The following is a 24,651-nucleotide window of genomic DNA, read 5'->3' on the forward strand; positions in this document are numbered from 1 at the left end:
AGAATGATTAAAGACACAAAAAACAAAACAAACCAGAAAGTACTGGGCAGCCTAGCAGGCCCTGTGGAGGGGAAAGGACGGGCCGTGCACCTTTCACTCGCTTCTGAGGGGGCGCCACGGGGCGGGGCTCCTTGGTCTTCTTTACCCTGAAATGACATATTATCACAAATTACTTATTTGTAAGTCCAGGGGACATTAATTTTTCAAAACACTGTAAGAGACAAGAAACATGCTTTCAGTGAAACTCACTTGTTGAAGGACATCACATAGAAGTTAAATAAACACTAAAGAAATCAAACTCCTTCCATCATAACCAATCTAATCAGAAGCATATATGAGCCAACTTAATATCTCAGTTTTTGCTAATAAATTTCACCAGTGGATGACTGTTATGTGTAACTTTCCCCATCTTTATTTCCATTTATCTTTATCTTAACTCTCACTAATCATGATTCCGGGAATGCTAAGAGGAAGAGATTCAAGATTAGATTAACAGGTATCTAATATGCCAGCTAATGAACTCATGTATTTTTGCCTATTTATCACTGCAGTCTGAACTCTGACATAATTAACTTTTGTTCCTTCTGGAACAGACCTAGATAATAAGTAGGTTATTAGAGGAAACATATCATGATTGAATCTGCTGTGGGTGAGACGCTCCATAATTCCAAATTTCTTGCAACTGCATTAAACTTTAGAAGTCAGCCAAAACTTTTAAATATTCTTTATCTCTAGGATCACCATTATCAATTATATTACTAGTGTGCCTTGAGATTCACTTAAAATTTTTAATTATCACTAAAGATAGTTGAAAAACATTAAACCTTTATCAGCATTTTAAAAATCAAATATTTACAGCCTGACCTGTGATGGCGCAGTGGATAAAGCATCGACCTGGAAATGCTGAGGTCGCCGGTTCGAAACCCTGGGCTTGCCTGGTCAAGGCACATATGGGAGTTGATGCTTCCAGCTCCTCCCCACCTTCTCTCTCTGTCTCTCTCTTCTCTCTCTCTGTCTCTCTGTCTCTCTCTCTCCCTTTATCTCTCCTCTCTAAAAAATGAATAAATAATAAAAAAAAAAGAAACAACAAGCAACCAATGAAGAACTCAAGTGAAGCAACTATGAGTTGATACTTCTCATACCTCTGCCCCCATAAAATCAATAAATAAAATGTTTTTAAAAAAATCAAATATTTACATATAAAGAGGGAAAAAGAGGTAAGAGCTTGTACACAAAACAAAAACGAGTGCTTCCCTGCTTTGGCAAGACTGTTCCGACACAGGGCAATAAACAGAGGAGAATAAAACACTTGGGAGCAACTTGACGTGGTCTCATCAGAATGGCTACAATAAAGACACTCAAAGACAGGCAAGAGAACTAATATTTATGCTTGCCATGCACTTCATTAACGTTATGGCACTTTGCCCTGGCCAGAGAGCTTGGTTGGTTATTTAGAGAGAGCATCAATCCCAAGCTCAGAGGTTGCTGGTCTGATCCCCGGACAAGGCTCATACAGGAACAGTTTAATGTTCTCTCTCTCTGTTCTTTCCTCTCTCTCTCTAAAATCAATAAATAAAAATTAAAAAAGAAAACATTATGGCACTTAGCCCCACTCTTCTACTTTGTATATGAAAAACACTTGTCATAACACAATTGTGACATATTCAAATTATCCTTCATTGACTTAAGTAAATTCACCCTCAAGCCAATGTGATATGTTGATGAATCATCTCACAAACAGCCAAATTGCAAATGAATAAAAGAATAAACTGAAATAGAGTGAAACAGTAGAAGCAACATAAAGGTTGAAAATTTAGAGGCAGAATGGATTGATTCAGGGGGTGCTTTCTGGGCTTCCAGTTTCTTTAAGGCATTCGCATCCACTGAAAGAAGGGTAAGAAGACTAGTCTGTACTGCGACAAGTGCATTACCATAAGCAATCCTCCACACTCTTACTCATCAAGGGCTGTGACTCCTGGGGACATAACAGGAATCAGCTGAGTACCAGGGATACAGCTGTCTTGGTGATGTGAACTCACTGACCTGAGGTTTTATACTCAGGTGCCCACTGGGCCCTCTTCTTTCTACAACCTGGCTACCCTGCCTCCTTCACTCCTCCCATCTACTCTACTAGCAGCTCACTCTCTCCCACCACCTCCGAGCTTGCCTATTTCACTGTAATCACACTTCAGAAGGAGCAATTCTGCTTTGTATGTTTTCAGGGCTCAGCAATCTGTCCTCAGATAATATTTAAAACAATGGAAAAGGCTCTATGTGTGTTATTTGTTCATTGCAGTGTGACTTACAAAAGTGACAAAGTCAAAGTAACTTAAAAAGTCCAAAGATAGGAACTTTTAAATAACCTATGTTATAAATACAGTTAAAGAAACTATGGACCCATCAATGAGCTAGCTATACTGTAGACAGTAACTGAAAATCATATAGTAAGATAAATATATATGTGGGTATACATATATGTCAAAAAGGCAGAAAAAAATTGTAAGTAGACTAAAATAAAATATGAAAATAAAGAAGGATAGAAGAGAACACCCAACAATAAAAACGGATATGTTAAGATGGGTAAATTTTCTTTTCCCAAATTTTCTGCAAAGTTCTTATTTATTTTCATAATTTAGATATAAACTAACCACAACCTTTTGTTTTTAGTATGTCCTAGTTTTCTATTTCTATTATGAGGATTTATTTAAAGAGTAATTAACAAGAACAATAAAACTAGTGGAAAACTCAAGAAATAGATTCTGAAATAATACTTGTGTACTATGTATAACTGGTTGATAAATCTCATTACAGGAAAATATAAATATACATAAACATATAACTCCTCCCCTAAAGAGAGCTGCAAATCAGACTACTATAAATGCTTCATCTTTTTTTTAATTTTACACTGGCCAATCAATATGTATCTGGTAAATAAATAAATAGACCAAAGCAGCAACCAAACTGAACAGAAGACTGTCTTACCAATATACCATGCCTCTGAAGAAAGGGGGTTTCTTTTACTGTCAGTCTGATTCCCAGTTGGAAAGGGTATTTATGATAATGTTTTTAAATGTCAGGACTCTGGCTGACACACTCATTTCTGATAGTCAGTGCAGGGTCTTCATTAGGCTGAATCTCATTCAGAACCTCCCCCTACACAACTTCAAACAAGAAATGAAACACAAGGTTCTGTATTCTGGGTAAGAAAACCTGTTAATATTGCAGAGTTCATTTATTTTTATTACTAAAAATTCCAATATCCTCATGAGAAATCTATACTAGGGGCAATAAAGATTTTTAAAAGAAAGTCCTTATATCCTTTCTGGCAATGTCACTTAAAAACTAAGAAAAGCGGCTACTTGTCAAATTGAGTAAAATCACCAACTTAGATTTACAAAATTAAATTCTTTATGGAAAAAATTAGTAAGCAAAAAAGAATTGGAGTCACTGGCCAGAGAGACCTCTACAAGCAGAATTATTACTACAGATAAATACGCAACAAAAGCAAGCTGAATAGGCATGATCTACCTGACTGGAAGCACCTGGGTGTCAGCACAGCGCCATCTGTTAGGAACCTCTGGTGGAGATGAATTTACACTTTTGTGACAACTTTGCAATCCTGGTAAATATGGCATTTTGACCCGTTCTTTGAGCTCTTCTAGACCAAATGTTTTGCTGTATTCTAATTAAAAACAGTATCATAACCATCTTCATTATTTTTTTATTAAATGTATATAACTTCTTTTCCTACATACTACAATGCACAATAATACTAACTCAGTCATTAAGTAAAGAAAATGAGGCTAGCATCTTTCTCAAGAGAATACCTGGATTCTTGGTACACAGACTGTCGGGAAGAGTGATTAAGGTGCAGCTTAGGAATTTGAACAAAGAAAAAAAACAGCCTGACCAGGTGGTGGTGCAGTGGATAGAGCGTCATCGAACTGGGATGCATAGGACCCAGGTTCGAAACCCTGAGGTCGCCAGCTTGAGTGCGGGCTCATCCAGCTTGAGCACAGGGTCGCTGGCTTGAGCATGGGATTATAGACCTGACCCCATGGTCACTGGCTTGGGCCCAAGATCACTGGCTTGAGCAAGGGGTCACTCGTTCTGCTGGAGAAAGCAATCAATGAACAACTAAGCTGCCGCAAGGAAGGGCTGATGTTTCTCATCTCTCTCCTTTCCTTTCTGTCTGTCCCTATCTGTCCCTCTCTCCGTTTCTTTGTCTTTGTCACACAAAAAAACCAAACAAAAAACAAGAAAGAAAAAAAAATATGCCTGACTAGAGCATCAGCCTGGAACGCAAGGGCCCAGGTTCAAAATCCTGGGGTCGCCAGTTTGAGCATGGGCTCATCCAGCTTGAGCATCAGGTTACCAACTTGAGCACAGGGTTGCTGGCTTGAACATGGGATAATAGACACGACCCCATGGTCACTGGCTTGAGCCCAAGGTTACTGGCTTGAGCAAGGGGTCACTGGCTCAGCTGCCCCTCACACCGTCAAGGCACATATGAGAAAGCAATCAATGAACAACTAAGGTGCCACAATGAAGAATTGATGCTTCTCATCTACCTTCTTTCCTGTCTGTCTGTCCCTCTCTCTGTCTCTCTCTCTCTTCTCAAAAAAAGGAAGGAAAGGAAAGAAAAGGAAAGGAAAGGGAAAAGGGAAGGAAGGAAGGAAGGAAGGAAAAGGAAAAAACAGCTTCACAGCTATTCCCTAGTTTTCACTGTCGTCTGTCTTCATGATTTTATATAACTAGAATTCTCAGAATATTAAATACATTCACACTGAAAAAAGTTTAAAAGCATTTTCTCATAAGTCTTATGTTATCTGCTACTTTAAATCTTTCTACTTTCCTGCTTTTATGTAAAAAAGCAAGATGTATAAATACATGATCACCTGAGCTAGCAATGAGACATAAAAAAATTCTACTTTCCAGCCTTGATTTTAATGATCTCCCTGCAAAATTCCACACCAAATCTACAGACAACATTGAAGTGCCAAGCTTTCTCCTACTGTTCTCACGTAACATTGGACAAAGAGAATATCAAATTATTTTTTAAATTTTTCAAAAAGAAGGCTATAAAAGGAAAAAAAAAACTGATAAAGAGATTAAATGTTTAGGATGATCATTATACTAAGTACAGAGACTTGTTTTTAAAAGCTTTCTCTAGCAAGCAAGTCTAACCCAGCAATAAAAAAAGGGGAGTATTTAATGGAACTGTAGTTATATTAAATAATCAAAATACTATTTGGCAAGCTTTGATTTTATTTTTCCTTTTTGTAAAACAAAATAATTTCTCTTTATCAAAAAATATACAGGTTGTCTTTTCAGCAATTAAATGTGGGGGTAGAGGGACAGATAAACGGATGTCTTCTGCTAGTGCAACAGTTAAATATTGTAGCAATACATTCAAAACCAAAAGTGCTGAAATGGTTAGGGAGTTTGAAATTTGCCATTATCAAGAGTTAAATCTCCATCAATAAAACCGATGGAAGAATTCAGGATAAATAAAAATGTATGACTATAATTTGAAATTATGGGGGAAAGCTATGAAGACACTATAGGATATAAAATACTTCTACAGAAAAGGAAGGGAGACAATTTTGGTTAGAATTATTAATACAAAAAGGTACACTTAAAGATTTGGGGTTTTTGTTTGTTTTGGGTTTTGTTTTTTCCCAGCAGTTAGCTTTTCTTTTTTTCTTTTTTATTGAATATATTGAGGTGACAATAGTTTATATAAAATTCTATAGGTTTCAGGCATACAATTCTATAATACTTCATCTGTTCTGGGGCAGGCAAAAGTAGGCTTACAGTTGTTTGTATGGAAAATAATACAATAATTAATAAATAATGATATAAGAATAAACTCTATTTTGCATACTCCCAACTGTAAACTTGCTTTTGCCCACCCTGTCTATTGTATTGTTTGTTCACCCCCCCAAGTCAAGCCTCCTTCCATCACCCCTTATCCCCCTCTACCCTCTCTACCTACCCCCTTTTCTCTAGATTTGAGGGTTTTTTTTAAATATAAAGACCAACTTCAGGTATTTAAAAACAAACACTATCATAAAAAGCAGTATGATCCAACAAAACGAGTACTACACTAGTATGAAGATAAGTAGTTTTTAAAAAAATTTTTTTTACCATGAATTACAGAATAACATTAAGTGAATTTTAATTTGCTTCCATTTTCTTTTCTGTAAGCTTAAGATATTATCTATACTTAAATGTCACAAAAATATAAAATATCTCTACCTGTAAATTCAAATTCACTCTTCCTATATTTTCTTAGTAAAATAAGAGTAAAATTGAAGTTACCATTCCTCAACTTCCGTGTTTCTACAACTGCTCTCCTCCAGCCACTGGCAAAAGGGAAGCAGCTGTCAAGGGGACTTCTGGTGACATTGGAAGTCTCAAATTTGATTCCAGGAGATATCACTGGCATTTTCTCTTCTTTCATCAGTGCTGATGAAAGTGACATGCTGATCCAGATTCAGGAAACAAAAAACAAAAATGTTTTTTAAAAAGAGTATTTCAGAGATAAGAGATAGATATTTTTTTCTCATTTGTTTTTCATCATACAGATTAAGTGCTAACATAGACTTAAATGAAAAGTTTACTTATATTATGAATGTAAATAATTACTTTTGGTATTTTAAAACAAGAGACCTTTAAGAATATAGCTAAAATATGTTGTAAGAATTTTTTTCTTTTATATATTTTAATAAATTATTTCAAATTCCAAGTTATAGATATTTGACAATATATTAAAAAAATAAGTCCAACAGCAAGTTATTATGTACAAGACAAGAAAATACTTAGGATTCTTTCAAATAATTACCATTATATACCATGACCAAGTGGGATTTATCTCTGGGAAACAAGGATGGTTCAATATTCAAAAATATGTTAATTGATATAGCACATAACAGAATGAAGGATAAAAATAACCACATGATCATCCCAACAGATACAGAAAAATATTCAATAAAATTCAACACCCTTTCATGATTAAAAAAACAACAACAAACTTTCAACAAACTAGGAATACAGAGAAATTATGTCAATATAATAAAAACTATATATGAAAAGCCTGCAGCTAACATCATACTAATTGGTGAAAAATTAAAATCTCCTCCTCTAAAGTCAGAAACAAGGCAATGATGCCCACTCTTGCCATTTCTATTCAACATAGTACTATATAGTATTCCAAATCCTAGGTAGAGAAATCAGAAAAGAAAAAGGAATATAAGGCATCCAGATTGAACACGAAGAAGCAAAATTATTCCTGTTTATAGAGAACATGATCTTAATGTACACAGAATGCCCTACTCCATCAAAAAGATAAAAATTAGAATAAAGGAATTCAGTCAAGTTTCAGGATACAAAATCAACAAACAAAAGCCACTTTTTTTTTTTACTTATTTATTGATTTTAGAGAGACAGAAACACCAATCTGTTCCTGTATGTACTGTGACTGGGGATCAAACTCACAACCTTTGCATTCCAGGATGATGCTCGAACCAACCACCTATCTGGCTAGGGCCAAAATCAATTGTATTTCTATACATTAACAACAACCTATGTGAAAAAGAAATTAGGAAAACAACCCAATTTACAATAGCATTATTTTAATAAAATACTTAGGAATAAACAATGAGTGAAAGACATATATACTGAAAAACCACAAAACATTGATGAAAGAAATTTAAAAAATCAAAACAAATGGAAAGACATTCCATGTTTACAGATTAAAAAACTTAATATTGCTAAAATATCTATACTACCCAAAATGATCTACAAACTCACGGTCATCTTTACCATTACCACAATCACTGTTATTTTTTTAAAAGAAATAGTAAAAACAGGCCCTGGCCGGTTGGCTCAGCGGTAGAGCATCGTCCTGGCATGCAGGGGACCTGGGTTCGATGCCTGGCCAGGGCACATAGGAGAAGCGCCCATTTGCTTCTCCATCCCCCACCCCCACCCCCTTCCTCTCTGTCTCTCTCTTCCCCTCCCGCAGCCAAGGCTCCATTGGAGCAAAGATGGCCCGGGCGCTGGGGATGGCTCCTTGGCCTCTGCCCCAGGCGCTAGAGTGGCTCTGGTCGTGGCAGAGCGACCCTCCGGAGGGGCAGAGCATCACCCCTGGTGGGCAGAGCGTCGCCCCTGGTGGGCGTGCCGGGTGGATCCCGGTTGGGCGCATGCGGGAGTCTGTCTGACTGTCTCTCCCTGTTTCCAGCTTCAGAAAAAAATAAATAAATAAAATAAAATAAAATAAAAAATAAAGAAATAGTAAAAACAATTTAAAAATTCACATAAAACCATAAAGGACCCCAGACAGCCAAAACAATCTTGAGAAAGATGATCAAAGCTGGCAGCATCAAAATTCCAAAATATATTACAAAGTTTGAGTAATTAAAATAACATGATACTGTCATAAAGACAGACATATAAACCAATGGAACAGTACACAGGCCATAAATAAATCCACACATGTATAGTCAACTGATCTTTGACAAGGGTGCCAAGAACACACAATAGGGAGAGGATAGTCTCTTCAACAAACAGAATTAAGGAAACTGGATGTCCACATGCAACAGAATGAAATTGAACCCTTTCCTTACACCACTCACAAAAATAAACTCAAAGTGGATTAAAGACTTACATCTAAAACTTGAAACTATAAAACTCCTGGAAGTAAACATAAGGGAAAAGCTTCATGACATTGGTTTTGGCAATGATTTCATGACTCTAACACCAAAAGCACAGGAAACAAAAGCAAACACAGACAAGTGGACTACATCAAACTAAAGGCTCTGCACAGCAAAGGAAACAAAGAGTGAAAAAGCAACCTACAGAATGGAAGCAAATATTTGTCAATCATGTATCAGATAAGCAGATAATATCCAAAACATTTAAAGAACTCATTCAACTCCCTACTGAAAAACAAAACAAAAAAACCCTTTTTTTTTTAGGGAGGCAGAGACAGATTCCCACATGTGCCCTGACTGGGATCCACCCAGCAAGCCCACTAGGGGGCGATGCTCTGCACATCTGGGCCCTTGCTCAGTTGCAACCGGAGCCACTTTTTTTTAGTGCCTGAGGTGGAGGCCGTGGATGCCATGGAGCCATCCTCAGTGCCTGGGGCCAAATTGCTCTAATCAAGCCTTGGCTACTGGAGGGGAGGAGAAGAAAGATAGTGAGAAACGAGAGGGGGAGGGGTGGAGAAGCAGATGGGGCTTCTCTAGTGTGCCCTGACCTGAAATTGAACCAAGACATTCAAAACGCCCACCGATGCTCTACCACCGAGCCAACCAGCCAGGGGCAAAAAAATCTAAAATATACAGGCTAAGGACTTGAATTGACATTTCTCCGAAAAGTACACACAAACGGCCAACGGGCATATGAAAAGATGTTCAACATCACTAACAATCAGGGAAACGCAAATCAAAACCACAATGTGATATCGCCTCACAGCCATTATGATGGCTATTTAAAAAAATTTTTTTTTATGAGTGGTGTAAGGCCAGTAACCACCATCATGGCCATTCATATGCAGGTTCTCATAGGATTCGGACAGACAGTAATGAAACAATGGAGCCAAAACCTGGTGAGCTATCATCTTTAATCCTAGCTTGCACCCGGCAGGCAAGTAAAAACACACATTGGGCTCCAAAACCCACTCATTCAGCACTAACAAAGCTACTGACTTATCCAAGTTTCCTAGAATCAAAGGTTTCTAGTTCACCAGACTTATTCATCTCCTCTCTGCATAAACTCTATACAAACTGGCTTTTCTTTCAGCACTCCGCCACCTAAGCTACTTCTCCTCTCCTCCACGTGGCCTTACTCTGCTCTCCTCCCTGATCTCTGCCCTCCTCTAATGCTAATCTCAGGAACCAAGAGAGAGCAAGCTCCCAGTCTGCCCCATTTTATAGTGTAGAAACCAAAACCTTTAATCCAATTTACAAACACGGAAGTCTCTGATACAAAGTCACTTATCTGAGGCATAATGGAATTCCTCATAAGAGTGCACCACCCCACATCAAAAAGGGTGGGAAAGGCTTAGTCCCAAAACCAAGTCCCAGGCTACAAGGATCCTGCCTGCCCACAGCCCGCCCACAACACACATTAATATAATCACACCCATCCCAAGAAAAAGGGTAACTAATATCACCTGGGCAATGAACTTCCACGTGGGCAGCGCCATCTTTAACAAAGTGAGCATAATATATTTTATCTGCCCAACAAGTGGGAAAGGCAAGGGTGTGAATTAGAGTCCTGATTTTTCTCTAGCCCTCATTGCCCACAGTCTGAGGGTATGGGTGGGGACTCCTTGGTTGGTGGGGGAAAATAGAGCTGCTTCTAATTGTAGAAGTCAGTGGAGTCATTTGCCATTTGCTGCTGAGTGTAATTTGAACTCTTTTTTCTTTGGCACTTGATTTACCATCCAGACCTTCCCGATTAGAGAAAACAGCTCTATGGGCATACTGCTTAACAGCTGCTCCAAAAGACTTGCTTAATTTTGGGTTGTTGGTTTCTACACACCATCAGTGTTTCACTTTGGTTTCAAACTTCTGTATAGAGTTTGACTTTAACTTGCATGAGAGTTGCTCTTGCTTCACTAACATTTACTAATACACGTACTTTCTATCCCACTCTCTATCTGATTTTGGGATTAGGTGACTTGTTATTTTCCTTTTATTCTTAATGCCATAAACCCTTCCTGTCATAAATTCTTGAGTGTCAAGGAAATGCCAACATTTAACAATATGTCTTGTGTTAAATTATTGATAAAGATGGTAGAATATTTCTACTTTTTTTAAGAGTATCTATAGAAAATGTTTAAAGGAGAAAAATGAAAAAGCTGGCAAGAATTAATAATGTGACAATTTTAAACATGTAAACACAATCTCTGTAAAATAAATTCTCTGTTATAAATACAACCAAATGATTTAATGTCATATTTAATAAAACATTAAGCTATCTATGCAAGTTTGTTGGTCAAATAAGTTTGTAAAATATGATTTTTATGTTTGCTCATTTATAGTTTGCATTGGGGACTGGGCAGCACCAGGTATATGTGGTCTGTGAAATTGCAAATTATCTTCCTGCTTGGGAAGAGCCACCGTCTTGCTAATGTTTGCTGGAGGAGAGGTTTTCTTGCCAGGAAGTTATAAAAAGAGAGAGTAGAAGAAGAAGAGGCAGAAAGAAGCCATGTTTGCAGAGTGAGAGAAGAGAGATGCAGAGTGCTGAAGAAGAAGCCATGTTGGCAGGGAAAGAGAAGGTGTGCAGATGGGGAACCAGAGCTGAGGGGCTTTGTGAGCTTCGCTAAGACTGGTGGGGCCTTTGATTCTAGGAGAAACCGGAGAAGATTCTCCTGGTTGTGGAACTAGAGAATGTGTCAGTGGCTTTGGGAGCCCAGAGTGAAAGGGAAGTGTTTTCCCTGCCTGTTTGCTCATCGGCCAGTGCGAGACTTTAATAAAGGAATGGGCCTGACCAGGCGGTGGCGCAGTGGATAGAGCATCGGACTGGGATGCAGAGGACCCAGGTTCGAGACCCCGAGGTCACCAGTTTGAGCGCAGGCTCATCTGGTTTGAACAAAAAGCTCACCAGCTTGAACCCAAGGTCACTGGCTCCAGCAAGGGGTTACTTGATCTGCTGAAGGCCCACGGTCAAGGCACATATGAGAAAGCAATCAATGAACAACTAAAGTGTCACAATGAAAAACTGATGATTGATGCTTCTCATCTGTCTCTCAGTTCCTATCTGTCTGTCCCTGTCTATCCCTCTCTCAGACTCTCTCTCTCTGTCCCTGTAAAAAAAGAAAACAAAAAATAAAATAAAATAAAAACTCTTTAAAAAAATAAAATAAAGGAATGGCCTACCATATTTTTGCTCCACTGTTTCTTTACTGTCTGTTCAACATCAGTGAGAAACTGCATGTGAATGGCCATGAGGGCGGCAGTCCCTGGCCTTACAGAGTTGTCTTACTTTTTTTTAACTGCCTGGTGGGAACTATACATGTGAAGCCAGTATCCATGGCCACCATCACAGCCACCTGGCCCATGCAGGTTCGCATTGGATTCAGACAGATGGTAATGAAACAACGGAGCCAAGAACTGGTGGGCCATCATCTTTAATCCTAGCTTGCACCCGGTGGGCAAGTAAAAACACACTCTGGGCTCCAAAACCCACTCATTCAGTGCTCACAAAGCTACTGACTTATCTGAGTTTCCTAGAATTAAAGGTGTCTACCTCACCAGCTTTATTCTCCTCTGTTCCCCATCTCCTTCTCTCTGCACAAACTCTGCACTAACTGGCTTCTCACTCAGCACTCTACCATCTTGGCTGCTTCTCCTGGCCTCCTCCACGTGGCCTTTCTCTGCTCTGCTCTCTAACGCTAATCTCAGGAACTGAGAGAGAGCAAGCTCCTGGTCTGCCCCACTTTATAGTGCAGAAACCGAAACCTTTAATCCAATATACAAAATAGGGAAGTCTCTAATACAAAGTCACTTATCTGAGGCATGATGGGATTGTACCACCCCACATCAAAAAGGGTGGGAAAGACTTAGTCCTAAAACCAAGCCCCAGGCTACAAGGATCCTACCTGCCCACAGCCCACCCCCAACACACATTAATATCCACGTGGGCAGCGCCATCTTTAACAAAGTGAGCATAATATATTTTATCTGCCCAACAATCCACTCCTGTGCTCACTTTACTACCCATAATCTACACCACCAGCATCTCTGTGCAAGGAAATTAGGCACATTACACAAATTACAGCATGACAAATCATACAATTTCAACAATTACAAAGATACACTTCACCAGTCTCTGAGCACTTTGCCAAAAGTGCAAAATGTCCTCTGACTTCTTTTTATCTATTTGAAATGCTTTCCGGGGCTGAGGAAGGGCCTCTAGCAAAGCTGTCCCCAACCCCCGTCAGGGTATTTCACATTGTCCAAAATCTGAAAGTCCATCCAACAAAAGAGCCAGTGCCCACTCCGGTCGTAGTCCAGGAAATCAGTCCACGCACATGGGGCATCAGCCACCCCCTCCATTCCAGCCATCCTGGCAGGTCTTACACTGTCCCAAAGAGGAGCAAGTGGCAATGGCAGTCAGCATTTCCGTCTCTGCTCCAGAGAGCATGATGGCAGCCACTGCTATGTCCCAAAATCGCAGACCTACCAGGGGGGTAGTAATAACTCCTTGCTGCTGGGCTCTCACCTTTTGGAGACTGCAGATCACAACTCCAGGCTGATTCTCCTCATCCTCCAAAGAGGACATCAGCTCCTGCTGCCGGAATCAAGCCCCAGGCTGCCGCCGCCATCTGCCCCGCAAACCTTGCAGCCCCAGCTCCGGCCTCAGCCCCGGCCTCCTGTCACTGCTGGCTCTCCACAATGTCCAGGGCAAGCTGCCACTCACGAACCTGTGATTCCTTCTCCAGTGTCTGCTCCATTTCCAAGCAAATCTTGCAAACCTGGTTGGCCTCCTCCAGCACTTTCCTCCAGATCCAGGGTCAGCATCTGTTTCTCCCACGTTTGCTCCAGCTCCTTCTACTGCTCATTTTGTAGGTCCCAGGCAGCCTCTTCTACAGAGCTCTGTTTCCTCACGCATGGCTGTAAAAGTCAGCCAGACTACGGTCCCCGAAAGGACAGCCATGGGGAACCATAACAGCAGCCAGTCCTCTACTCCACCGCTCAAAGGTGGTGGTGGCTCCATACTCATCTGTATCGAATCCTACCACAGACTATGCCAAATGTAAAGCTAGTATCCACGGCCACCATCACAGCCGCCTGACCCATGCAGGTTCGCACTGGATTCAGACAGATGGTAATGAAACAATGGTGGGCCAAGAACTGGTGGGCCATCATCTTTAATCCTAGCTTGCACCCGGCGGGCAAGTAGAAACACACTCTGGGCTCCAAAACCCACTCATTCAACACTCACAAAGCTACTGACTTATCTGAGTTTCCTAGAATTAAAGGTGTCTACCTCACCAGCTTTATTCTCCTCTGTTCCCCATCTCCTTCTCTCTGCACAAACTCTGCACTAACTGGCTTCTCACTCAGCACTCTACCATCTTGGCTGCTTCTCCTGGCCTCCTCCACTTGGCCTTTCTCTGCTCTGCTCTCTAACGCTAATCTCAGGAACTGAGAGAGAGCAAGCACCCGGTCTGCCCCACTTTATAGTGCAGAAATCGAAACCTTTAATCCAATAAACAAAATAGGGAAGTCTCTAATACAAAGTCACTTATCTGAGGCATGATGGGATTGTACCACCCCACATCAAAAAGGGTGGGAAAGGCTTAGTCCTAAAACCAAGCCCCAGGCCATAAGGATCCTGCCTGCCCACAGCCCACCCCCAACACACATTAGTATCACCTGGGCGATGGGCTTCCATGCGGGCAGCACCATCTTTAACAAAGTGAGCATAATATATTTTATCTGCCCAACAATATACTATTCAGGATTCCCTTCAGCATACTCATTATTTGACACTGTTTGTGTTATACCTGAAGGCATTGTTTTAATAGGTCTCACTTCAAAATATAAGTTGGCGAAAAAATCAGTGAGATTTGAGAATTATTACAATTTTTCAGTCATGAAAAAAAAGGAGGGGGAAGGGGGCACTGACTGCAGGGTGGCTGGCTGCAGGCGGGGCCATGGGGAAGGAGGATTCCCAGACGCTGGGCCTGGCCCTTGGCGACAGACCAGGAGATGAAACAGACCGCCCCCCACCAGGTGGGGTGCTACTACTTGACAAGAACAAGGAGCCCTGCACCAAGTTCAAGGGTATCGCAGAGGCCTACGAGTGCTTAGCTGCCCAAGCTCGAGACCTGAGACCAGCGGCTCTCAAACGTTTTGAAGTCAGGGGCATTGAAAATCCTACAAATTGTCTACGGCCATACCACCCTGAACGCGCCTGGTCTCATCTGATCTCGGAAGCTAAGCAGGGTCGGGCCTGGTTAGTACTTGGATGGGAAAATCCTACAAATTGTAGGCGCACTATATACAAATTTCTGAGAAATATGTTATAATAATTAAGTCAAATATTAAAGAAAAAATATATAAAGCCCAAGCATGCTTTTATGGTAATGAAATGAAATAAATATGACAAAATTAAATTTATTCTGACATTAGAAATATTTTTGTTACATTTTTTGAGTTATGCTTTTCAGAATTTGTAAAAAAGAGGGGTTAAAAAATAAAAAAAAATGACAAAAAAGTTATCTTCTTATATATATAGATACATTCTTAGTAAGATTTAGTAAATTCAACAGGTCCCGGTAGGAATGTGTTAAGTTTTTTCATTCTTGTGTTTATGAGAAACATGAGCCTGATGTGCCTAGTGATTTCTTCAATGTTTGGGCATATATTTGAAAGGCAAACTCTCATTTCCTCATCAATACATTGAAGAATTTTTCTCTTTTTCTTTTTTCTTTTTTTTTATAATTTTTTTTTAATGGAGCGACATCAATAAATCAGGATACATATATTCAAAGATAACAACTCCAGGTTATCTTGTTTTTCAATTATGTTGTATACCCATCACCCAAAGTCAGATTGTCCTCTGTCACCTTCTATCTAGTTTTCTTTGTGCCCCTCCCCCTCCCCCTTTCCCTCTCCCTCTCCCCCCTCCCCCTGTAATCACCACACTCTTATCAATGTCTCTTAGTCTCACTTTTATGTCCCACCTACGTATGAAATAATGCAGTTCCTGTTTTTTTCTGATTTACTTATTTCACTTTGTATAATATTATCAAGATCCCACCATTTTGCTGTAAATGATCCAATGTCATCATTTCTTATGGCTGAGTAGTATTCCATAGTGTATATGTGCCACATCTTCTTTATCCAGTCATCTATTGACGGGCTTTTTGGTGGTTTCCATGTCCTGGCCACTGTGAACAATGCTGCAATGAACATGGGGCTGCATGTGTCTTTACGTATCAATGTTTCTGAGTTTTTGGGGTATATACCCAGTAGAGCAGGGGTCTCAAACTCGCGGCCCGTGGGCCGCATGCGGCCCACCGAACAATTTTGTGCAGCCCACAGACTAATCCACGAAGTTCAAAATATTTTGGATAAAATTAAGTAAGCCTAGGGGCCTACTTGTATTTTTCATTTCTCTAGCATCCTAGCTAGATATTAGCTTAGTTAACAGCAGTTGTGATGCGAACTACAGTTTCTGGTCGTTTTGTGACACTGAGCAAACTGCATGTACGATTGTGCTTGTTGTACTGATTTTTTTTTGTTTTCAACTGCAGTGAGAAAAGTGTTGCATAACAGTTGCCTTTTGTAGACCTAGTGTGGCCCGCCTAACGGCTGTGATCTTGCTCTGCGGCCCACATGCTGAGTTGAGTTTGAGACCCCTGCAGTAGAGGGATTGCTGGGTCATAAGGTAGTTCTATTTTCAGTTTTTGAGGAACCACCATACTTTCTTCCATAATGGTTGTACTACTTTACATTCCCACCAACAGTGGATGAGGGTTCCTTTTTCTCCAAAGCCTCTCCAACATTTGCTATTACCTGTCTTGTTAATAATAGCTAATCTAACAGGTGTGAGGTGGTATCTCATTGCAGTTTTGACTTGCATTTCTCTAATACCTAATGAAGATGAGCATCTTTTCATATATCTGTTGGCCATTTGTCTTTCTTCCTGGGAGAAGTGTCTGTTAATGTCCTCTTCCCATTTTTTTATTGGATTGTTTGTTTGTTGTTGAGTTTTATGAGTTCTTTGTATATTTTGTATATTAGGCCCTTATCTGAGCTGTTGTTTGAAAATATCATTTCCCATTTAGTTGGCTGTTTATTTTGTTATCAGTTTCTCTTGCTGAGCAAAAACTTCTTAGACTGATGTAGTCCCATTCATTAATTTTTGCCTTCACTTCTCTTGCCTTTGGAGTCAAATTCACAAAATGCTCTTTAAAACCCAGGTCCATGAGTTTAGTACCTATGTCTTCTTCTATGTACTTTATTGTTTCAGGGAAGAATTCCTCTCTTTTTACTCTTAATTGTGTTGAGTGCAGAAAACCCCCACCATACATATTATCTTAACTTTACACCAAAGGATAGCAGAAACTTCCCTCCAGTCTTTCTAGGAAACATGGGGGTAGTGTAAACAATCCAGCACCACAGTTTAACAGCTTTTTGCAACCTAATCAGGCAAGCGAGGTGGGGGGTTAGGCAGACTGTCAGCTTATAGCCAATTCCCCACACCTCTGTCCCCCCAAAATCTAAAGTCCAAAAACCCTGTTGGTTTTTTGGTCCTGTAGGCACTTTTTTCTCTGGAATACCATAGAGTGCACCTGGAAATCTTCTAGGGTGCACCAATGCTCCCTGGCGCACACTTTGAGAACCACTGCCTTAGACCATTATGGAGAGGAAGGCCTAAGGGCAGTGGCCCCAGGGGTGGGAGCTGAGGTGACACTATCAATACCTCCTTCGGCCACACATTCCATGGAGATCCTCATGCCATGTTTGCCGAGTTCTCTGGTGGCCGAAATCCCTTTGACACCTTTATTGGACAGCAGAACGGGAGGAAGGCATGGACATGGATGACCCATTCTCTGGCTTCCCCATGGGCATGGGTGGCTTCACCAACATGAACTTTGAAACATGGAAAGAAACAAGGCCTTTCTGTCACCCAGGACCTCAGGGTCTCCCTTGAAGAGATCCACAATGCTTGTTCCAAGAAGACTATTTCCCATAAATGGCGGAACCCCAATAGGAAGGGCGTTCACAATGAAGATAAAATCTTGACCATTGGAGCAAAATGGGTGGAAAGAAGGGACCAAAATCACCTTTCCCTCAGAGGGAGATCAGAACTCTAGCAACATTCTAGCTGGCCTCATCTTTGTTTTAAAGGTAATGCCACACAATATCTTTAAAAGAGATGGCTCTGATATCAATTACCCAGCGGGATCACCCTTGAGGAGGCTCTCTGTGGCTGTATTGTGAATGTCTCCACTTCACACTTGTTAAGATGGCTACTATTTAAAAAAAAATTTTTTTTTTAAGACAAGTGTTGGTGAAGATGTAGAGGAATTGGAACCCTTGTACACTATTAGTAGAAATGCAAAATAGTGCAGCCACTATGTAAAACATTGTGGAATTCCCTCAAAAAAGTAAAACTAGAGCTGCCATTTGATCCAGCAATCCCACTTCTGTGTACTTATCCAAAAGAACTGAAATCAGTATCTCAACAAGACATGAGCACATCGATGTTCACTGCAGCACTATTCACAAAAGCCATGACATGGAAAAAACCTAAATCTCCATCTCTAGATGAAGGGATTTAAAAAAAAGAGGTACAGATAAGCAATGGAATATTATTCCGACATAGAAAAGAAGGAAAGCTTGAAATAGACAGCATGGATAGACCTTAAGGACATTACGCTAAGTGAAATAAGATAGTCACAGAAGGAGCAAATACTGCATGATTCCACCTAAATGAGGTATCTGAAATGGTCAAACTCATAAAAGCATAGATTGGTGGTTGCCAAGGGTTGGGCTGGAGTTTAGGGGAAATAGGGAGTTGTTAATTGGCGGGTATAAAGCTTCAGTGAAGCAAGATGATAAGATTTAGAGATCTACTGTATGACTCTATGCCTGAAGACAGTAATACCGTACATTACACCTGAAAATCTTATGTTAAGAGGATAAATTTCATGTTAAGTGTTCTTATCACAATAAAATAAATACTTTAAAAGTATTACCATTATAGCCTGACCAGGCGGTAGCGCAGTGGATAGAGCATCGAACTGGGATGTGGAAGGACCCAGGTTCGAGACCCCGAGGTTGCCAGCTTGAGCACGGGCTCATCTGGTTTGAGCAAAACTCACCAGCTTGGACCCAAGGTCTCTGGCTCCAGCAAGGGATTACTCGGTCTGCTGAAGGCCCGCGGTCAAGGCACATGTAAGAAAAGAATCAATGAACAACTAAGGTGTTGCAATGTGCAACGAAAAATTAATGATTGATGCTTCTCATCTCTCCATTCCTGTCTGTCTGTCCCTGTCTATCCCTCTCTCTGACTCTCTGTCTCTGTAAAAAATTAAAAAAAGTATTACCATTATAAAATGCATTCATGTCTGAAAACGAAAAAAGACAATTTCTTAGCTCCATGGGAAATAAACACGACCTCAAGATAGCCATTACTTTTATTCTAAACATGGACACAGAAAAATAATTCATCATGCACGCAGCTAATTTACTATATATTTTTATTCAATCATAGATATTAAGTGTCTGCTTTGCGCAAGGCATGAGTAACCTCTGAAAAGGGTCCAACCACGAGCAAGTGGGGCCCCCACTCAAGACAAGGCCACAAGCACTGCCCTTACAATTCTCTGGCTGCCTCATTATTCCATGCTCCCTGCCTGGCATTTTACATTCATTTTCTCCAGTCTTCCCAACAAAAGGATTACAGATACACTACCTAGATCCAGCTGTGCTCATTCATTCTACAAAATATTTACTGAGGATTGATTCTGTGCAAGGCATTGGAGAAACACAATAAACAAAACAGTCCCTGCCCTTGAGGAGCTCAGAGTCCAGAAAATACAGACAAGGAAACAGTGATGAGGTAGTAAGTGCTTTACAGGGAAAACAAGACAGGGTCTCAGTAGAGGAAATGCAAGTGAAAAGATATGAGAGACAACGTGGCATGTGTGCATCCCCACACATAGGTGCACAGCAAGAAGCAGGGGGAAGAGGAGAAGGTGGGAAAGGAGGGGGAAAGTGAGAGAAGAGGGGAGGAAGAAGAGGAGAAGAGACAGGAAAGAGGAGAGACACAAAGGTTGTCTCAGAGATGAGGGAGCAGTAAGAGGTGTCCAAATCCTGGAGAGGTTACTTACTAAAACATGAGACATGGGATGAGAATAAAGGGAGGAAAGTCTGGATTTGGTGATGAAACCTTGGGTCTATCTGCAATGGCAGAGCTGGAGTTAAAAGTCAGCATAGAAACCAGACAGTTATGGGCCACAGGATGGGGTGAAGAGCATTAAGAAGTACAGGGACAACCTCAGCACCATGCCAAGGGCCCACATGGGCACCTCCAATGGGACCTGCCCAGTCTCTGCTTTCAGCCACCCTCCTTCCCTGCAGTGGACTCAGAGGCTCATACTGCTTCCCTTATCTTCTGGTGCGGCCACCACCCTCTCTACACCTGGGTTCACTATCCCTCCCAGCAGCAGTGAAAGAAGAGGGGCTGTTTCTTTCTCTGATGCTCTTGAACTCTCTTGGTTTCCAAGGGTTCACTGTTAAAGACTTGAGAAAACAAGACAACCATAGGGCAAGAATAATAAAAATGACAACAAATCTGAACCAAATTAGGGAGTAAATTAAATTTCCAGTGTTAGAAGTTGGCTAGAATCCCAAGCCAGACTCCATTCTAACAAATTCTTTTCCTTTTCCTTGTAAAGGTGAAGATGGCCTGACAGCTTTGGTTTTGCTCCAAGGCAGACCCCCTTCTCCCTCTCAGAAGCCTTCCTCCCTGGACAGAACACTGGGGGTTAATGAATGCCTTCTGGCATTGTATCAAACCAGGTCAAGAGAAAGCTTTTTAAATCTAAACATTTTGGAAAAGTTCACACAATAATACATGAGGGCCCATTATACTATTATCTCCACATTTCTGTGTATGTTTGAAATTTTCCACAATAAAAAGTTAGGAGGAAGAAATGTTAAGGGGGAAAAACCCACAGCTACAAGAATGTACAACTTAAGGAGTGTGCTGAAATAACTTAAAAAGCAAAATATTTTTGATCTGATGTTTCCTGAAAACAATGGCACCACCTAATTCTGGTGGAAAAGAAAAATTAAGGGTACTTAATAGGACCAAAAAAGAAATTGTTAAAAAAAGAACAAAGTACCCATGTTCTAGGGCAGGCATAAAAAACACTCAAACAAATGCTCTCTCAAAGGAACAGTAAAGAGACTCGTGATTGAGATAAACTAATTGTTTAAACTGAGGAGCTGTAAAATAATTACCATCTTTTCAATGGCACACCAAAATATGGTACATTTAAACATTTCTATATTAAAAATATTCCAAATATTTAAAAATTGTCTTTTTTCACCTAGTTTAGAACTAGAAGAAAATGTTAGTTAAATGTTCTCTATTCATTATTTAGTCACACATTCATTTATTCACTTAACAGAAATGTTTTAAATGACAATCATATGTCATACAATAAGGATATAAGACTGAACCAGCCTGTCCCGTGGTGGTGCAGTGGGTAGACAGACTGTCGATCTGGGACACTGAGGTCCCTGGTTAGAAACTGCAAGGTTGCCGGCTTGAGTGTGGGGTTGCTGGCTTGAGCCTGGGATCATCAACATGATCCTAGAGTCACTGGCTTGAGCCCAAAGGTCACTCCCTTAAAGCCCAAAGTCACTGGCTTGAGCAAGGTGTCACTGGTTCAGCTGGAGCTCCCTGGTCAAGTCACATATCAGTGGCAATCAACAACTAAAATTGCAACTAAAGATGCAGTTATGAGTTGATGCTTTTCATTTCTGTCCCTTCCTATCTTGCTCTGTCTTCTCAAATAAATAAATAAATAAATAATCAGATAAGGTCCTTGTTCTCCTAAAAGTTAGGTAAAGAGAGACAGACATTAAGTAAAAAAAAAAAAAAATTAACGAAGTTTATTTCAAATAAAATGAAAGTCAATTCTCATTATTCACGACAGGTACATTCAAGAAAGTTGACGTTAACACTGAATTAGTGAATACTGAACTATTGCACCCCCAAACTCTAATCCGGGAGTCAGCAAACTATAGTTCCCAGGACAGACCCAGCCTGCAACCTGTTTAGTAAAGTAATTTGCATTGGAACACAGAAGCAAATGCCCATTTGTTTACCTATTTTTTATAGCTTCCTTTGGCTACAGCGTTGAGTAGATGCTATAGAGACAATGGCCCCCAAAACCTCAGATATTTACTATGTTTTACTGAAGTTTGCCCCTGGTCCAATTTGTTCAGTGAGCTCCTATTGAGCACTTGCGAGATGTTAAGCTAGGTGCAATTTCTCAAATTTAAAATACTACATATGTAATATGAACTGACTTTCTTTCCCAATGTATCTTATCTTGAGGCTCATGCAGCATACTTTGGAGACCATACTCATGAATAATGGAAGCTAAGGAAGGATGAGACCTAAGATTTTATAACATTGTTTTAACTTCAGCAATGTTGAAAGACAGATGGGCCAAGGAGGCAAATCAGCAGACTATTGCAATCTACTAGGTGAATGGTAGCGAGAGGACAAAGCAGACCGAGAGCCACACTGGACAGCAGTTAACGAAGTGGCACCCGGAGGAACCGGGAGCCATATAGGACTGTATACACTGTACCGTTCACAATGTGAGGAAAGGGAATGAGGAGCTTGAAGAGGCTCCAACTGAACAAAGATGACAGTATGAACATTAATAAGAATATTAACTGTGCCTGACCAGGCAGTGGCTCAGTGAATAGGGCATCGAACTGGGATGCGGAAGGACCCAGGTTCGAGACCCGGAGGTTGCCAGTTTGAGTGCAGGCTCATCTGGCTTGAGCAAAAAGCTTGTCAGCTTGGACCCAAGGTCGCTGGCTCGAGCAAGGGGTTACTTGGTCTGTTGAAGGCCCGCAGTCAAGGCACATATGAGAAAGCAATCAATGACCAACTAAGGTGTCGCAATGAAAAACTGATGATTGATGCTTCTCATCTCTCTCCATTCCTGTCTGTCTGTCCCTATCTATCCCTCTTTCTGTCCCTGTAAAAAAACAAAAAAAAACAAAACCAAAAATGAATGAAAAGGAGAAATGTGTAAATCGTCAGTAAGATTATTAAAATATATATATATTAACTGCAATGATTTAAAATGTTAAATATGCACAATACATATATATATTGTGATTATTTAAGAAAACACTTCCATGATCATCTTTAGAAAGTACTAAAGAATCAACTTGCTTTGAAACCTGCTACATATAAGAAACAAATCTTTATTCAAATGAATGTAGGGAAGTTCTCCTTCACAGAGTATCCCAGATAATAAATGAAGGACTAATAGTATTAAAATATCATCATTTTGCAAACTTTAATTATGTGATTAATAGATTTTAGCAACTGTGATGGTTAATTTGATATGTTAGATTGGTTCAGGTCTGGTACCTAGCTATTCAGTTAAACACTAATCTAGGTGTTGCTGTGAAGGTATTTTGTAGATATAGTGAACATCTACAGTCAGTTAACTTTAAGTAAAGGAGATTACCCTCAAAACCTGTGGAGGGGGCGTATCTAATCAGTTGAAGGCCTTAAGAACAAAACTAAGTTTTCCTGAGGAAGAAAATTCTACCTCAAAACTCTAGCAACAACTCCTGCCTGAGAGTTTCCAACCTGCTGGCCTGGCCTTCAAATTTTGGATTTATCAGCCAGCCCCCACAATTGCATAAGCCAATTCCTTGAAATAAAAAATATATATACACTGGTCTGTTTCTCTGGAGAAACCTGACTGACATGGTGATGATCATCAGTGGCAGCTCAGATCAACGATGTGATATACTTCCTGACAAAGTAATGCTTATTAAGTATTCTTGCAAAAAAAAAAGCCATCAGACTCAACTTTGATCAAGCCTTTAGATCTAATTATCAATTTAGAGGACATACGGAGGAGAAGGGAACATTCTACATGCCATCAGAGGAATGTGACCAGCAAAATCAGACTGTGCAACCCTGGACCTCCCATTCTTTAATACTGCCCTGATCTTGCCTCAAAATTTCCACTCTCATTCATATCCTTGAATATTATAAATTTAACTTTTTTCCATTGTGTTCTCTTATTTATTAGTTTTGGGATACAAATCTCCCATTTGCTAAATCTGTAGTCTCCTTTCTTGTGATACATTTCCTTATGTGATTTGTAATCTTGACTGTGAGCTCATCTTTAGAGATTGCTAACTACAGGAGTTCACTGTTCCCTGAGCTACAGAAACTTTGTTGTACAGAGAGATTTTCCGTTCATCTCTGCCTGGACCTGGGGTTCAGGCTGCCAGACTAGTTAACATGGCGATTCCTTGGATTATGGTTCCCGAACCATGAAGTAATGTGAATTCAGACCTCAGACTTGAACTGTAGAGGGTATAGGGGGCCAGCTCACTGTCTCTCAGACCGTTGGAGGGCCGGTCTATAAAAAAAACTATGGACAAATCCCTATGCACACTGCACATATCTTATTTTAAAGTAAAAAAACAAAATGGGAACAAATACAATATTTAAAATAAAGAACAAGTAAATTTAAATCAACAAACTGACCAGTATTTCAATGGGAACTATGGGCCTGCTTTTGGCTAATGGGATGGTCAATGTCCGGTTCCATATTTGTCACTGCTAGCCATAAGAAGTGATATGATGCACTTCCGGAGCCCTGATGTGTGCGTCCTGCATCACCGGAAGTAGTACTGTATGTGAGCAACACCGTGCTTTGCATCTGCATCCTGTGCTCCTCTCACTGATCACCAATGAAAGAGGTGCCCCTTCCGGAAGTGTGGCTGGATAAATGGCCTCAGGGGGCCACATGTGGCCCATGGGCTGTAGTTTGGGGACCTCTGCTCTAATGTCTAGTGGCTGGTTTTCTTCCTAGTTCAAGTGGATGGC

At 40.4% G+C, this 24,651-nt stretch overlaps 1 protein-coding gene and 1 pseudogene across 1 annotated transcript in view; one reads left to right on the top strand and one right to left on the bottom strand.

The window, feature by feature from the left end:
* Nucleotides 1-24,651, bottom strand: part of C3H8orf89 (chromosome 3 C8orf89 homolog) — a 40,745-nt gene that overhangs the window by 12,572 nt on the left and 3,522 nt on the right. The window contains exons 2-4 of the mRNA XM_066264689.1: nt 6,325-6,488; nt 3,529-3,682; nt 91-146 (exon numbers count right to left, since the gene is read on the bottom strand). Coding sequence (XP_066120786.1) covers nt 91-146; nt 3,529-3,682; nt 6,325-6,487 — 373 coding nt within the window. The 5' untranslated portion in view covers nt 6,488. The remainder of the gene's footprint in view (nt 1-90; nt 147-3,528; nt 3,683-6,324; nt 6,489-24,651) is intronic.
* Nucleotides 17,397-20,452, top strand: LOC136329798 (dnaJ homolog subfamily B member 1 pseudogene; annotated as a pseudogene).

The sequence above is a fragment of the Saccopteryx bilineata genome, chromosome 3 (genome assembly GCF_036850765.1).
Source record: "Saccopteryx bilineata isolate mSacBil1 chromosome 3, mSacBil1_pri_phased_curated, whole genome shotgun sequence".
Lineage (NCBI taxonomy): Eukaryota > Metazoa > Chordata > Mammalia > Chiroptera > Emballonuridae > Saccopteryx > Saccopteryx bilineata.